The 18,449-nt window shown below is 37.5% G+C and overlaps 1 protein-coding gene across 1 annotated transcript in view; it reads right to left on the reverse strand.

Moving 5' to 3' along the window:
* Positions 1-203: 203 nt before the first annotated feature.
* The window catches only part of LOC107594564 (proteoglycan 4-like), a gene marked incomplete at its 3' end in the record, with an annotated part of 56,021 nt that continues 37,775 nt past the window's right edge, over positions 204-18,449 (reverse strand). The window contains exons 4-7 of the mRNA XM_016284656.1: positions 5,340-5,414; positions 3,260-3,435; positions 1,202-1,315; positions 204-322 (exon numbers count right to left, since the gene is read on the reverse strand). Of these exons, the coding sequence (XP_016140142.1) occupies positions 204-322; positions 1,202-1,315; positions 3,260-3,435; positions 5,340-5,414 (484 nt within the window). The remainder of the gene's footprint in view (positions 323-1,201; positions 1,316-3,259; positions 3,436-5,339; positions 5,415-18,449) is intronic.

Here is an 18,449-nt window from a genome sequence, read left to right on the forward strand (position 1 = left end):
AACCTTTCCACAGATTAAACCTTCCAAAAACCTAAAACGTGACTAGCATCAGGAGACCCAAAAATCACAATGTGCTTTATCCAATACTAAAACATCTTCCTTTATCTTCTTCCTCAGTTCACGGAGGATACAACATGAAAAGGCATTATTATGATTTAATTTCCCACCGGTACAGGAAGCTGATGTTTTCCCCTCACACTCACACAAGCAGCTCGACTCTTGTCCACTTCTCTCATTTTCTCTGTAATACTCTCTATTGAGTCTCTCACACCATCAGTTGCACTGAAGCCTCCGCGCAAGATAACCAGGTCCAGAGACAGTTCTAGGGTCAACAGATAACTGGGCTTAGCCTATGATCTCCAGGTACTTATAGGATGCACTTCTGATGTAATATTGGAATATGATGCAGTTTAAAAAAATGTTGCATGCATTAGGAATCATTTTCCCTGCTGAGAACAACAGATTAAACCAGGCTAAGGTTGTTACTCGGTCACTCAACTTAGCTAAAGACTGGACTGTTGTGATGGTTTTACCTGGGTTTTGGTCACATTGCCGTTGAACAACCAGCTGAACCCTGTTTGGATGTGTTAGGAGATCAGCTAAACCAACTTACACCAGTTAAAAATCAGCAAACCTTTTTTTTTATTAGGGTTATTAAATAGTTTTTTCAGTTTTACTGGAGCTAAAACTAAAAAGAACTGTACAATAGTAGACACAGCCTCAAATGTGCCAAAAGTCATGCTTTCAATCAACATATGTAGCTTAAAATGTCATGAGATTGTTGTCTAAGAACAACAACAAAAACGTTCTTCCTTAAAGTCGTCAGTTGCTCACCCATATTGTCTACTTTCTGTATGATGATTTGCATCACAGAAATAGTTCATATGATTGTGCACTATATTTTAAAAACCTTTGAGTCATTTGAAAGCAAATGGGTGATTAATAATGAATAATGAAATTTCTCTAAATTTATCCTTTCCATCTCCCGCTTTCTTCCTCCATACCTGCGTCTCTCATTCACCGGCTCTTGAAGCACAGGTTCGCTTTTATTTCCCCCCACAGATGGAGTCGCACTCAGACTTGGACGTGTTCCTTTTTAGTCTCTCTCTTTCTTCCTCGGATCTCAGCAGGGACCTGGCAACTCTCTACCTCTCCGTCTCACTCTCAGCTCATCTGTTTCGGTGCTTTTGAGCTCACAGACGTGGATCCCCGTCCTCAATGCCAGGCTGCCAGCGCTCATCATACTGAACAATCTCCTTTCCTGATTTTAGTAAAGACGGCTTTAAAAGTCCAGCATATGTGCATCTGGTGCTGTCTATAGGATGATGCATAAACTGGACATCAACAGATGATACTCGCAGGAAACGAAAATGACAAACGACATCTCCTATAGATATAAAATGTGTCTCCTCAACTGGTTTTGCTTCAAGTCCTAGATTAGATTAGAACTAACATAGTAGCAAAACTGCTTATATACGCTGTAACATAAACTAAAATGCCCATAAAACATATTGCATTTAATTGCATTTGTACTCATGAACATAATAGATTACTTAGTGTTTTAATAATAATTATGAATTAAATAAAAAATAATTAAGCTCTCTACTAGAGCTTCAGACAAAATCTCTCAGACTGTGCCCAGATTTGCCAACAAACTAAATTGTGCAGTCAAAAGTCAGAGATCTCAGCATGAACTCGAAATTTTTTTATCAAATTCATCCATGACCAACATATCTCATTTATCTCATTTGTAATGTTTTATATGCAGATTAAATAGGTCTTTATTGTATTGGTCTAATCATCTCCCGAGGCCACAGGAGGGCGCAATGAGAAAAATAATAAAAAAAAATGTAATTGTCAATGCAAGGAAGTAACTCTATAAAAACGTGCATTACGTCTAAATTAACTCATAAAAATCAAATATAATTTCGTAAATTGCATAAACAATTATGAACAAAACAGCATCATGTATTTATGCATTGCTTAATCCAAAGAGCCGAAGCGCCATTCACACAGACTGCATTTAAAAACATATGAGACGCAGTGAAAAGGAATAAATTCGTGACGTGTTTTCTAAAAGTTTAAACTGTTTTAACTTTGCATGGCTTTCTATACATCTCTTCTGTGTGACGCGAGTGCAGCAATCATATTTGTCCATCTAAAAAATGCGCTGTATATGCATTCTGTGTGAATGGCCTGGTTTCGGTTTTAACCCATTCAAGATCTTCTCCGCATTGAGCTTCTATATTTCTGTAATATTTTGAATGAATAACGCAGCAGCGGCGCGTCTCGTGGGCTAGACTAACAAAACATAAAAATGCAACAACGTCACTTACATCATCACCGCATCTCGCACGCCACTGATGACGCTCCCTGATGCACACCTAACATTCAAATGCAAATGTTTATTTTAAATTCAACTAATATTCATTCTTTATTCACAATCTCCTCATCACAGGCAGGCACGGCACAGCACTCATTTCAGCATGTGTTCGTGTTTGTGGGTGCTGTCTGCGTCACTCATAGTACGTGTCCATATCGTGCACTATATCGAACATTTTTTCTATCGATATCGAAGAAGGTGTACCGTCGATAAATATCGATACCGTTTTATCGCCCAGGCCTAGTTGATACTCAAATAAAACATAATCGAGAATTAAATCTCCTTTATTAGCTTGAAAGAAAAACCTTTGATGTCAACATGAAATCAAAATTGATCCACTTTATGTTCTAAATAAATAACCTAGGTCTTATTGTGCTCTATCATACTTTTCAACCAGTGACACCCATATTTCACAATCAAATAATTTCCTAATGGACAAAATCAAGTTCTGCCCTACATTTGTTTTCACTGAACCTCCGTTCTGTCAGAAATTAAGTCACATTACACTCTTAAAAATAAAGGTTCTTTATTGTCACTGTTAATTCCATGAAGAACCTTTAACATCCATAGAACCTTTCTATTCCACAAAACGTTCTAAGAAAAAAATGGTTCTTCTAAGAACATACCATTGAAAGGCACTTTGGGGAACCAAAGAATGGTTCTTTAAGGCATCACTGCAAAAACCTCTTTTGGATCCTTTATTTTTAAGAGCATACACAAGGTAAATGGGTTGCAAATATTGACTTTTAGTGAGTATTATTGTCTTCTGTGTCACTCCACAACCTTCCTAATTAAACAAACCACACATGTCCATATATGTGTGTGCGTGCGAGTGTTTGTGATTCTCCAGGTCTCCTCTGGGAGTGTTATTCACACCTTCATTCTGGGCTGGAGCGGATGAAAATGTGTGGTGACGTGGCCCGCTGTTATTGATTTCGGTAGACCTTGTGCAGTGGGGGAGGTTACGTAAGCCCAGGCAATTATACCTTGGGCTCATGGGGAGAAGGAAACTTCCTGAATGTCCACCTGGATCTTCCTCAGCGCTCTGAACACTGATTCACACGCCTGGAGGTTTCAGCCACCCAGCTGATCAGGTCTGCCTGCTAGATCTGTTTGGTTGCGACATACACTATCACAGATTTCATCCACTTGTTTTTCTTCCAAAAGAAATCAACTGTACAGGCTCTACTAACTTTATATATTGCATTGGCGAAATAACATTGCTTTCCAGACACTCATTTAGATTTAGTCTCACATAGCCAGACTTTTGACCGTCTGATCCACATTGCAGCACATTCTGGCCAAGAATCGTTCATTTTAAGACTGTCTGACCAATATGTACGATGACTTGTTTAGGTGCAGGTAAATCAGATACAGCCCTAAAAGCGCAGTCAAATCATATAAAGACACGCTCAAGGACACTTGGCTTGTTTACTTGCTACTGTCTCAAACAAAACTGTTGAATATCTTTCAAAGACGCGATGGCACAAACCTCACAGACTTTGCCAAATGCAGCTATTTTTTTCTTGGAAGCCCTCATAGTAGCAGACTGGGAACTTGTAAACATGATATTGTTTCCAAGTGAACTGAGACAGATTCACAGAATTGTGCAAAGCGTATAGTTCTCAAGTTTAGTACCTAGACCTCGTTTGATGCTCTTGGAAGAAAATACGAATTTTTAGGAAACTTTTTTGTTTTTGTTTTTTGCCATATGTGACCCTGGACCACAAAACCAGTCATAAGGGTCAATTTTGTGAAATTGAAATTAATACATCATCTCAAAGCTGAATAAATAAGCTTTCCATTGATGTATGGTTTGTTATGATAGGACAATATTTGGAATCTCTGAATCTGGAATATCTGGAATCTGAGGGTGCAAAAAAATCTAAATATTGAGAAAATATTTCAGCAAGGATGCATTTAATTGATCAAAAGTGACAGTAAAGACCTTTATAATGTCACAAAAGATTTATATTTCAAATAAATGCTGCTCTTTCTTTTCATCCTGGTTTGCAAAAAAATACTAAGCAGCACAATTGTTTTCAATACTGGTAATAATATTTGTTTCTTGAGCACCAAACCAGCATATTAGACAGTCTACTGTATATATGAGCAATATCATATGAGTGGCAGAGCAATACGGCTGTATATCAGCACGGCTGTGATTTGGCCGTAGGTAATCACAGCATGCTGATATAGAGCCATATCGCACAGCTACGAGTGTGATATTGCATTTATACTAAAGATGGTATGAGTGTGTAAATACATAAGAAATAACAACGGAGTTTCTTTAAAAACCCTCTTTTGTGCGGAATTACTTTCTTCTGCCACAGATTCAAAACTCAGTTTGACAGTTTAACAGCTGAGCCCAAGCCTCCATTAATAATTCCAAAACATCACTTTAGAACTAGTAACGAAGGAACGTTGAGGTGCTTCATTGAAAACGTATTGCTCTCGGCGGGTTCATGAGCGCTGAATGGCCACTGACGCCCTGAAGCTCACATCTCCCAAAATGGTAAATCAAATCAAGACGTTCTCTTTTTTAACAAACTGCATATTTGAAGTCCAAACAACTACATTCTCAGCTAAAATCTCTTCAAACTACATTCCATGACACAAAAACAGTATTATTTATAAAATTAAAATGGATTTGGGCATCCGCCATGACACCCGCTGTGAGAAATAACCACAAGCGGAGTGATACAAATGGTGAAGCGGTTGGAGTTCTGTTATCACTAGAATATTGCACGGCTGGAAAAGGCTCTCAGCCAATCAGAAAGAAGCAGAAAAAAACAGAAAGAACTGTTAATATATATACATAAATATATAAACCTAAAATGGAACATTTATTTAAACTCCATTCCATAGTATGACTTCCACCGAGTTTATTTGTGCAAATACTTTATGTAATTGTGCATTTCTGCACATAAACACATGGAAAATAAAGGTGTCTTACCTGTATATGATACAGGCGCAGTCTCTGCATGTGCCACAGTTCTCAATGTCCTGTCCCGTTCGGTACGAGTGTCTTCTGAAACACACACAAGAATACAATAACCAGGGTTTTTTTTTAACTGTGAGCATGTCGCTATGAAAGAAAGCCTAATAACTTTCATGTTATTGCTGACAGACAACACAGATTTACAGGTTTATTGCACAAACCTAGTATGCAAAGTATGTTTGATTCAAACACAGTTGAAGCAGCTCATGTTCATGGTGTCTTTGATGAATGACCCTTCTGAGTGTCACAGCTAACAGGACTATACTATCATTCTGCTTCTGCTTAATTAAAACACTGTCTTTAGTGTGTGTTTATATATTGCGAATGTGAGACAGAAGGCGTATTCTGAGAATGCCAAGTTTGCATTATACATGTATTGAATTTACAAGCAGGTATTACAGATATCTTCAAGAAGTCAACCCACAAATGGATTAGTTACAGTTGTCTCTGCACATTTAGCCCCTTTAAGAGCTTTTCTTTTTACACTATATTACAGCAGTGCATATGATTACAGACACCAGGTGCTTCTAAGTAAAAGCGTGTGGCAGGGAGACTATATGCATGCATGTATACGTGTCACATACACTGCCTGAGTCTCACATGGGATAACAATGCTAGCCTGATTTAGCAGCTCGACACAAAGGGGACTAATTACACATCACAGATTTCCGGAATCTTCCTCCTCGCCTTCCTCAGCTTCTGGAATTAAAGAGCTGATGGTAATCCTGAGGCTCTCGAGCAGCGCTTAAATAATCCACAGATGGGAATCAATCATAGAGAGGCTTTATGTGAAGATCTTTCATCTATTTTTTTTTACCCAACATGCTTTATATTTAGAATAGCCTGCACTATACATAAAAACATTCGTCTGTGACATGCATGCATGCATCCACCCATCCATTCATCCCTGTTATAGCATCATTACAGTAGTACTTATTAATATTGCTTTTATTTTTATGTTTTAATTGTTGCAACAAATGTATTCTTTGGGATAAACCCCTTGAGATGCATCATCTCGTTTTCAAGGGGGTCCTATTTGTAATTTAATTTTAAATGTATCAGAATAAAAAAATTGTATAGCTTTAATTCATTGTTATTTTAGTTTTTGACCAATTTTGTACTTCAACTTGGATTTTTTTTTATTTAGTTGCCAACGCCACATTTCTACTCTATTTAAGTTTTAAAATTTTAGCTTTATTTCTATTTTTATATTTATATCTATATACAGTATCTGTATTATTTATAAACTCTCATTGTATTTATTAATAATGAATTAGCTTTTATTCTTTATTTTAAATTTCATTTTATAGTAAGTTTTAGGGAATTTTAGATAGGGAATCTATCTATCTATCTATCTATCTATCTATCTATCTATCTATCTATCTATCTATCTATCTATCTATCTATCTATCTATCTATCTATCTATCTATCTATCTATCTATCTATCTATCTATCTATCTATCTGTCTATCTATCTGCATCCACTGTGTATTAACTGCAAGTTAAGTGACAGCTTTAACAATAAAGTAAAATGTTTTTTTAAAGGTCATTAGTCTTGCTCTCTCCTTTTTCTTCTCACAAGCAAACACTTACACATGCACACACACACACACGCACACACACACACACACACACACACACACGATCAAGGCAACAGTCTCATTAAAAGCTGTTTAAAGTCTCACTTTAATTCGTTCACTGGGGGACAGCCTAGTCATTTGTCATCAACACAACACAGCTCCTGTGTGTGTGTGTGTGTGTGTGTGTGTGTGTGTGTGTGTGTGTGTGTGTGTGCGTGTTTTTGTGACAAATGAGGACATCAAGACATCAATCTAAACACTTATAAATCACATAGAATGGAATGTATTGAAAATCTGAAATAGCACAAAGTCTCCTGTAAGGGGTAGGTTTAGGGGTAGGGTTGGTGTAGGGCAATAGAATATACGGTCTGTACAGTATAAAAACCATTACGCCTATGGGATGTCCCCACTTTTCACAAAAACAAACCTTTGTGTGTGTGTGTGTGTGTGTGTGTGTGTGTGTGTGTGTGTGTGTGTGTGTGTGTGTGAACATCTCTATTCTCATAAAGTGAGAGTATAGCCAACATAAAAGAGGAATGTGGTGAATGACCTGATGATGTAATTCCCCAGAAGCTGTGACCTTTGAACTGAAAATACCAAGCAAAAGAGTGTAACTGTTTGACATTAAATATAGCCAATATATCGTAAATAAATATATAAATAAACCAACCAAAAAGACAATCAATCATAATTGGTGGTGCATTTTTTTGCACATTAAGATTAGAACAAGCATTATAATTTAGTGTCAAACTCATCCATCATGAAAAAATCTTTTGTTAAGACCTCAAAGAAATTAAGTTACGATAATGAGAAAAGACGGGGAAAAACGATATGAGCGATATTAGAGCTTCTGGACATTTGACGGTGCATTAACCAAAAAGCCTTTTACTTATTCGTTTAAAATGTTTTGTCATTTTAATAAATGAATTATGGCATCTGGTCAGTTGTGTTTCCCTACTTTAGAGACATTCTGGAAAACTAATAGGGATTGAAAGTGAAGAAGATAAACAATGTTTTTGTAACAGACATTGAGGATAGTTCAAATTCTGCTGCTGCTTTTAAAGAGAGCTGTGCTTTAACCTCTAAAAAGTAAACACAACTTGATGCATTCAGATTTGTATGTCCTCTCAACTACTATTATTTTTATAGGACACTTATTATATGAATTTAGCTGTGCTTCCTAAATGCTTCTAAAGGTGTATTCAAAACAAATGCTTACAAATACATCTTGGATATAGTTTCTGAGGGTTGCACATAGACACAAATCACAAGAATGGTGACAAATCAACAAATGTAAAAATTGAGCTTTTAACATCCCCTCAATAAATAAATAAATAACAATAGTGAGAAAACAAAGACAAAAATTTTAACCAAAGTCAGCCAACAACAAAACTAAACGTTTTCCCTCAATAAACTTTATAATTTGCTGCTTATTGATAGTGAGCAAGGTGGTGGTTGTAGTAGTTAAGTTTAGGTATGGGGTAGGGATCTAGAATATGGTTATGCAGAATAAGGCATTAAAGGGGTCATATGATGCTTTTTTAAAGATCATTATTTGGTGTATTTGGTGTAACAGAATATGTTGACATGCTTTAATTTTTCAAATACTGTACATTATTGTAGGTCCTCTATGCCCCGCCTCTCTCAAACGCTTCGTTTTCTACAAAGTCCCTCCTTCCGACAAGCGCAGCCTGCTCTGATTGGCCAGCTGACCCAGTGCATTGTGATTGGCCGAACACCGCAAGCACTCGTCAGAAATGTAACGCCCCTTACCATAATCGCGAGCTTCATCGTTCAAAATAAATGTAAAGACAGTAAATAATGTCATTCATTTTACCATCAGTTCAAGCCTGAAAGGGCAACAGACACAGTAATGATGCAGTACACAAACCGCGGTTAAGACAGCTGACTCTACTGTGATGTGACGCTGTCTCTCTCTCTCTCACACTCTCTCTCTCACACACACATACGCGCGCACACACACACGATGCGCAAAACTCCGCATTTGAACAGTCAATAGCAAATACTTAAACTAATAACAAAACAGAGTTAGACTAGCACACATTTACTAGCAGAATGCAATTTCATATATCTTGTCTTTCCAGTGGTTAAACATCATTGATTTACCGAAGCAAGGATCTTTTCTTTGAACAGTGATTGAAATATGAAAATATGCATAACTTTAATGCATAATGATTTCTACAACAAGCTGTTCACAATTACGATTCAGAAGATTTGTCTTTACAAGCACAAATAAATTGTTACTTTTTCCATGCAAGTTAATTTGTACAAGCTAGTCTGAGTCATTTCTAAACCTGTACGTGCTTCAAGCGTTTTCAACTAAGAACAAAACCATGCACCGCAAAGTTTGCCTAAAATGAAGCAATTAAGTCTTTGTGGAAAACACTTGGTTGACAGTTTCAGCGCTGTTTGAAATGCAACAGTGAATCTCTCCTGGGCAACCTCGCAGAGTAAAACAAGCTTTCCGGCACGCTTTGAAACTGACACTTTATAAATACAGGGCATCTACGAAGAAAGATGCCGATCCAAGCAGTTTATAAGTGCAGGATCAAGGCAATCTTGTTGCCCATATCTCATTTATACGCAAATCAGATCATTATTGTTTGCAGACTTTTTGCTTCTAAAAACAGAAGCTCACGGATAACATGACAGCGAAAGTTTATGGGCAACCCGCGAGGCATGCACGCTTTAGAAATTGACACGTCTGAGAGTTTTGGCAAGCGTATTTGTCTCTGCTCAACCGAGCCCAGGAGGAGACATGCTGTCAGGTTTGAGAAACATGCAGTCAACAAACTGACTGTTGAGTGTGATGGACAGCAATGTAATGCCACTGGTGTCGTGCATCAAAACTCCGAAAAACCTGGTGCTGCACTTGCTTTAGCTAAATGACATATACATTTGCTTTAGGGACACTGGGAACGGCATTGGAAATCACATACTATACAGGTCCTCACTGCTTTTTATAACAATGTATATTCTACTGCATGCTGTTTTTACAGTATTCTGTAAAGTATTGGGTATAAAATGGGATCTTGGGCTTATTAATGGCACAAAATGGAAGTTAAGAGATGGATGCACTGCATTGTGGGAATCAAACGCACAGTATAGGACTCCTCAACATTTCACAATTAATGCATTTTGCAACATCAACACTGTTATTGAACTGAATTGAATAAACACTGAACTTATCTGAGCGGTATACTGACACTAATAATGACAATGAATGATAATAGAATATCATATGTGACCCTGGAGCACAAAAGCAGTCTTAAGCAGCACAGGTATATTTGTAGCAATAGCCAAAAATACATTGCATGGGTCAAAATTATCGATTTTTCTTTTATGCCAAAAATCATTAGGATATTAAGTAAAGATTATGTTCCATGAAGATATTTTGCAAATTTCGTACCGTAAATATATAAAAACTTCATTTTTGATTAGTAATATGCATTGCTAAGAACTTCATTTGGACAACTTTAAAGGTGATTTTCTCAATATTTTGATTTTTTTGCACCCTCAGAATCCAGATTCTTTGGAGTTGTATCTCGGCCAAATATTGTCCTATCCTAAGAAACCATACATCAATGGAAAGCTAATTTATTCAACTTTCAGGTGATGTATAAATCTCAATTTTGAAAAATTGACACCTCAAATCCCGGTCCAGGGTCACATATTTGATTAAGTTTGCATGATTGATTGTTATTTTCCTCTTTTTACTGTGAAGCAGCTTTGAAACAATTTGTATTGTATCAAGTGGTATAAAAATAAAGGTAAATAAAGACTTTTTTATTACAAATTTTTACAAATAACCTCTAGTACATCATCCAGTTAACATGCATGTCATGTGCATACCATGCATACACTATAAAAATGATTTCAGACTTAAGTCCATGTTATTTGCCATTTCTTGGTAATTATTTGTTTAATTTTCTAGCAGTCAGAAGTGTTTCAAAGTAAACCCTACACCAAATTATTTTCAGTGTACTGTTTATTAAACTAGATTTGTAAAATGAAGAAGAAAATGTTGCTATGTTGTTGCTAGGTGGATGCTCACTAGGCCAATACAAAAGAGCCCATCTTCAAGTCTCCATGATATTCTCACCTCTTTATATGGCTCAGGTCTCACTTTTTTTCACCCATTTTATCGTCTGCCAGGCAAAATCAGTTAGAAAAGTAATAGCACCTGTCATCAACAAGATGCATGAATGTCACAGCTAAAGGATGTTGTTAGGTATGATGTACAGCAGAGTCTGCAAACCTTTTAGCTGTGACTACATTCAAAACATTGCGTGGCCTCAAGAGCCTTGTTGCTTTTCTAAACCCAACGCAGGTTCATTGGAAAGACTACCCACATTTTTTGCAAAACTTCAAAAATGTACATCCAATTCACTGCAGTTTCCAGCTGAAATAAATACTAGTGGTAGTGAAACACCAACAACTTTTATTCATTTTCACACAAATGATGATTACAAGGGCAGAATATTGATTAATATACACTTGCACTGTTGTTTGCGTCGCATAACCAGCTCCATATTTATTCGTTTTCTGATATAGTAAACTTGCACGTTAGCTCACCCGGTACAGCAGTCGAGTACAATTCCAAAGAAACACGAGTCACAACACTCAATTAAAGAGCTCAAAGACTTGTAGAAACAAGTTAATATGCCACGTTTTCTTCATCAAATGCATTTTTATCTCCCATTTGCTTTTGTTAAAACTATCAGTAAAAGGGTCAAGTAATTAATGACAAAATTTTCATTTTGGGGTGGAGCAACCCTTTAAGTTTAGGGTAGGGTTAAACGTATGATTGCAAATTAATCATTACAGTGGTAGATAATTATTACACAAACTATACACAAACACAAATTATGATTACAGTGACAGATTATTGATTAATAAACAAATTTTTGCACCATTTTTTGCAATATGTTCTATGTTTTGACCTCAGAACACTTTTATCATAGTGCATGATTGTAAACTAATACATTTTAACATTTGCATCACATAACCAGCAGCATATTTCTCGCTTTTCTGACATAGTAAACTTGCTCATTAGCTCACTGGGTACAGCACTCGGTTACAAGTCCTGTAACACTCAATAAAGACAAAATTTTATGGTTGCTTCAGTAATAAGTTTTTATCTAACGTTTGCTTTTGTTAACACAATCAGTTAGGTTTAGTGTAGTTTTTAGTGCAGGTTATATTTTCAAATGCGATAGTGTTTTAGTGCCATTTCATTTAATCAATGCAATAAATCTTTGCCCTTTTACACTTTTAGCGCTACTTTCTCTGGACAGCTCACTTTAAAGGGGTCATATGATGCAATTTCAGTTTTTCATTTCTCTTTGGAGTGTTACAAGCTCTTGGTGTATAAAGAAGATCTGTAAAGTTGCAAAGACTAAAGTCTCAAATTCAAAGAGATATTCTTTATAAAAGTTAAGAGTTAACCACGCCCTCCTAAAACGGCTCATTCTAACACGCCCCCACATACCTACCTCACTATCTGGGAAGATTTGCATAACGCCGCCCAAATGTTCACGCAAAGAAAAAAAGCATAACTTTTATTCTCGCTGTAGTATTGTTGCCACCGCCGCCATGTCGTGAAGGCGCTGTGTGCTTCTTTGTGAAAGCGAAACTACTTTGTTTGGCCTTCCAAAAGAGGACGATATCTGCTTCGTCATGCCTGGAGCTGATCCGTGCTGGTCGCTGAGGAAATATTTCAACTTCGCGCTGTCGATCGCCGGATCGGCTTTCACCGTGGACGAAGCGGAGTCCAGCCCGGGGTCATCACACGTGGTTGCCGCAGGCATCACAGTATGGTAAGGGACGTAACATTTCCATCACATGCTTGAGGAATTCGGCCAATCACAACGCACTGGATAGCTGGCCAATCAGAGCACACCTCGCTTTTTCAGACCGATGAGCTTTGAAAAAATTGACGCGTTTCAGAAAGGCGGGGCATTGAGGAGAAACAATAATGTACAGTATGTGGAAAATAATGTGTTTTTTGAACCTTAAACCGCATAAACACATTTCATTACACCAAATACACCTAATAATGTTCTTTTTAGCAGCATCATATGACCCCCTTTAAAAGTGCCTCATAATGTAATACCATATAATTTTGCAGAAATGTTGTCACATGCACATTTTCCTGCATTTGTTAACCACATTTTTATGCTAGTATATATTTGTATATATATCCCATGACATAACAGCATGACTACTTTATAGCTGGAATGGTACTGACCAATCAACGGCCTAGGACCATATCTATCTGTTTTGTAACAATACTATGTTTCCGTGTTACTGTGAACTGAAAGTAAACTGTGCGCTAGACTATAAGCCACTCCTCGTGCAGAAAGGAACTGGCCTCATATTTAGAGTCAGCAGCCCGTGTGACAAGCATGCTAATGTAGAGTCCTAATCTTGTCCTTACTCACTGACTTTGGTCAATCCCTCACTCGGTCTTTCAGTCTTGTTTGTGAGAGTGAAGTGAATGAGTAGCACTCTGAAATAAACAGATAAATATTGGGTGATAGTTCACCCAAAAATGAAATTTGATGTTTATTTGCTTACCCCCAGGGCATCCAAGATGTAGGTGATTTTGTTTATTCAGTAGAACACAAACTGAGATTTTTAACTCCAGCCGTTGCAGTCTATCAGTCGTATAATGCATGGCAATGGTAACAAAATCTATGAGACAAAAAAAAACATGCACAGACAAATCCAAATTAAACCCTGCGGCTCGTGATGACACATTGATGTCCTAAGAAACGAAACGATTGGTTTGTGCGAGAAACCGATTATTTTATAATATTTTACCTCTAATACACCGCTATGTCCAACTGCTTTGTGCGTGCGCACGGCATCCGGTGCGTGAGGTGTGTACGCGCTCTGGCGTAGTTTACGTTAATGGGTGTGTTGATATCGGATGCCGTGCGCGCGCTCAAAGCAGTTGGACATAGTGGTGTATTAGAGGTAAAATATGATATAAATACTGTTCGGTTTCTCGCACAAACTGATCGTTTCGTGTCTTAGGACATCAATGTGTCGTCACGAGCCGCAGGGTTTAATTTGGATTTGTCTGTGCATGTTTTTTTTACTCTCATAGCTTTTGTTACATTGCCATGCATTATACGACAGATAAACTGCAACGGCTGTAGTTAAAAATCTCCATTTGTGCTCTACTGAAGAAACAAAGTCACCTACATCTTGGATGCCCTGGGGGTAAGCAGATAAACATCAAATTTTTGGGTGAACTCTCCCTTTAAGTGCACAATTTTTAATGCATCTTAGTTTGATTTTACAAATTATACTGTGGCAATCAACAACATAAAATACATTAGAAGTAAAACACAAAATAAAGCCAAACAAAAAGCAAAATTGCATCCTCTCATTTCAAGGACACAGAAAAAATCTGCTTTCTTTAGCATCAAATAGTTTCAGCCAGACTAATGAATCGTCTCTTTGGAAGCCAAGAGACTCTCTAGCTAGTGTATCACAGTTAATTCTGTAAAGATTTTTAGTTATTTGCCATTTATCAGGTGCGTTTTATTGAAAGAGGTGTACAGCACACTAATTGCAGGGACCGTCCCCTTGGAACTAAGCGCATTGCTGTAGGGCACAATGGTTATTGACCGCAGACCGTAATCTTGGTGTAATCAAGTGACTGTTAATGTACTTTACTCTGTGTTTTGGTGACCAAAAGCAGTATAATGAAATCCTTTGCTGATGCGTTTCAAAACAACTAACGAAATAAAATGGAAATGGATGGAACTTTCTTGGTGGCAGAGGAAGAAACGAGCACTAAACGGATGCCTTTGGGGCATGTGTGATTAATTACGGTGTCTTTACCGCCACAGCGGGAACATCAGTGTGTGTTTGTTTGCCCCCTAAACCACACCAACTGTTGGATAAACATACGTCTCTGGAGTGATTTTGTTTGGACGTTTAACCTTGCATTATACATTTCTGAATGCGCTGCAAGGTGCCACTGGCGACTGTAAACAAATGATGGATTTTTTTCGCTACGCTTTATAGAGAAAAGACAAATTATTCCTCACAGGCATTGCAGGGGCTCAACTAACTAACTGGCCATAATCTAGCCAATTAACGAATAGTTCAAATAGGAATAGTTCCCAAAAATTTACATTTACTGAAAATGCACTCATTCTCAGGCCATCCAAGATGTAGATGAGTTTGTTTCTTCATCACAGATTTGGAGAAATGTATCATTTCTCAATGGATGCTCTGCAATGAAGGTTAAAGTTAACACATCATAAAGATGGTTTTGTTTCTTACAAAAACGCAGCTTTTCACTTCACCAGATGTTAATTGATGGACTGGAGTGGTGTGGATTACTTGTGGATTATTGTGATGTTTTTATCAGCTGTTTGGACTCTCATTCTGACGGCACCCATTTACTACATAAGATCATTAGTGAGCAAGTGATATAATGCTAAATTCCTCCAAATCTGGATGGCCTGAGGGCGAGTACATTTGCAACAAATGTTTGGGTGAACTATTCCTTTAAGTCATGTTTAAAGTCGTGTTTACACACTGCTATACTGTGCTATAGAAGGTGGCAATGTGAACTTATTACACCACAAAAATATCGCTACCTGACAGATATTAGATATTGTAAACGAGCCAATTCGAAAACATCATGTGCCTGACAATCATTGTCTCCCAATCAAAAGACACATTGCTATGACCTGTGCTTTTTAGCCAATCAGGATCATTGTGTGCCTGTCAATCATTTTATGTATTTGACTTTTCTGACATCAGAATTGCTGAATGGTTGAGTTTTGATGTGAAGTAAAAATTGCTATTTACAGCACTTTAAAATCAGCTCAAATTGTGTTTGTCTAACCAAAGATTTATTCACACTGTAAGTGAATAAATCTTTGGTTAGACAAATTCAGTTTGTATTGACATTCACAGAAAGCCTGCCTGAGTGCTTTTGGGGACAGAAAAGCTGGAAAATGTTCCCAGAAGTTGAAAAAAAAGAGAAACAAAAGGAAAATGATTCTAAGAAAACTGAAAACGGCTGCATTACCGTAGCCTAAAACAATGACAACAATATCTGTTATCACATACGTATCACCTGTATCACTACAGCAGCGACTGAAGCAATCCTCTTTAGATGTGTCTGTATTCACTGCTCTTTCTTTCCCTTTCATATGTCTAACACCCTGTCTGACTTGTTTCTGACTTAAAGGAGTCACTTTCCAGATAAATAACCTCAGTGTTGTAAAGTGGATGTGGAGGTGCAGGGTAATTGACTTCATATGCCTTGGCTCCTCTTATGTAAACCTGCAGTCACGCCACATGACAGCCACAAGATAAACACCATTTAGGAAGTGCAAACTGGGCCTGATGGCAATGAATCAAGCCTGTATCTATTCATCCGAACTATGGATCAATAGAGCAGCCCATTTCACCAAACAGATTAAAGGGTTCTGCTGTTATCACAGACGCTAGAAGCTGAGCGGAGAAATGTAGTTTATATAATATCAATTTACAGTCAGACTGTGGCCACTAGACGAATCTCGATACTTGAGATTTTACGTTGGAATATTTTGCTGTTTGATGCATTTCTCAATATTTATGCGTTTGCTTTGAAATGGCTTAAAAGAGATTCTTTTTTTTCCAATCAGAAAACCTATCATTTCAACCAAACATCCATTATAGCCAATTAGATTCAAAATGTTTAATGCAAGAAGTAAAAAATTGTCAAATCTAGTTGGAAACATGTCTTTGTTAATTGATATATGGAAGTAAATAAAGTGGGATGGATGGATGGATGGATGGATAGATAGATAGCACATAAAGGCTGAGCAGCACTTATAAGTGATTTGATAAAAACTGAACCGGATTTCCTCAATCCTCAAACACGAGCTGGTTTGTCATTTCGTGGAAATGTAAGATGATTTGAGCAGCCATTAAAATACACATCCGTGCAAGCGTGGAGAGAGAAAGAGCGAGAGCCTCCTAATATGCAGGTGTGAGTTTTGCACGTTAACTTGCTGAGATCTAGACTCCAGCACACTGAGTCATGTTTAGCAGGTGGGAGGGAGAGTGTCAAACACAGGGCTGTTTATCGCTCTCAAACAAACACACTCACAGAGTGAGCTATTGGAACAGACAAAAGATTTTCGAGGAGAGAACAAACAAAATTAAGTGTAAAAATGTACATCACGAATATAAAATTCATCCCGCTACTTCCGGAACATGATCAGGTCTAATCTCAGTCAAATATAGTGGAGGTCAAAAGTCTGAGACCGCAAGTGAATGCTCCATATTGTATTCAAATTCAATGCAGACTTGTCAATTACAAATAATTTTAGCAGCATAACCATGTAAATGAATGAAATTGATATGCATAACATAAACAATCTATGATGATCACGTTCTCGAGTATGATTTGAGATTTTCCAAAGAGCATCTTATGCTTCAATAAAACATTTGACTGTCTGTACAAGAGAGTTAAAGTTTTCTTAAATTAAAATACTTTCTCTCGCACGCGCGCTCTCACTGTGTGTGTGTATGTTATAATGTAAAATCATCTCAATTTTGTTACAATTTTTGAAAACTTTCTGTTAGACTAAAACTTTCTATTCAGGAATATCCAAAATCGATGTGGTCTCAGACACGTTCTACTCCAATGTATGTCTACTGAAAAAAACAAGCATCACACGCGTCCAGAACACTGACCACATTTCCAAATGGGTGAATTGCATTACCCAAACAACATTATCCCCTAATTAAACCTCACATTTGTGCTTGATTACATCAGACAGCAGCGGCGTCTGATTATCCAATCTGTTGAGTTGGCCGCTCCAGAGCTCCGATGGCTGCGTAAGCCCGAGCTTAGAGGTATCAGGAGCATGGCTGATCCACGGCCTTGTTTGTGTTCTCTGGGCTCTGACGTGGATCGAATGAGCCACACACCAGCCTCCTCACCCACCACCATCTGTGTTGATGTAAGATAACCCTGGATCCTCTGATCCCGGATCAGTTTCCTCCTCTTGATTCCAATAGGACTGGGGTTGAGGAAACTGGTCCTGGACGAGGCCTTATGGTCAACGCCTACTCCAATTAGCCTCAACAAATGCAAAAACCCCAAATGTGTGGGAGGTAAAACAAGAAAGAAATGCTCTGTAAAAAACATTCAATGATGGTGAAGTGAATCGTACATATTTTATGACTTTGCAACTGCATGACTCCTCTTTCCGATGACTAATTTAAAGGAAGAATGCATGGAAAATGTGGAACTGCTAAACATGACATTAAACTAGAAAGACTATCCATGGAAAAGAGGACTATGCCAGTCTGAAAATGTAAACCATAATATCAGCAATAACCATTTAAAGGGGTCATATGATGTTGCTAAAAAGAACATTATTTTGTGTATTTGGTGTAATGAAATGTGTTTATTCAGTTTAAGGTTAAAAAAACA

The sequence above is a fragment of the Sinocyclocheilus grahami genome, unplaced genomic scaffold (genome assembly GCF_001515645.1).
Source record: "Sinocyclocheilus grahami isolate Dianchi unplaced genomic scaffold, SAMN03320097.WGS_v1.1 scaffold186.1, whole genome shotgun sequence".
Taxonomy (NCBI): Eukaryota; Metazoa; Chordata; class Actinopteri; order Cypriniformes; family Cyprinidae; genus Sinocyclocheilus; species Sinocyclocheilus grahami.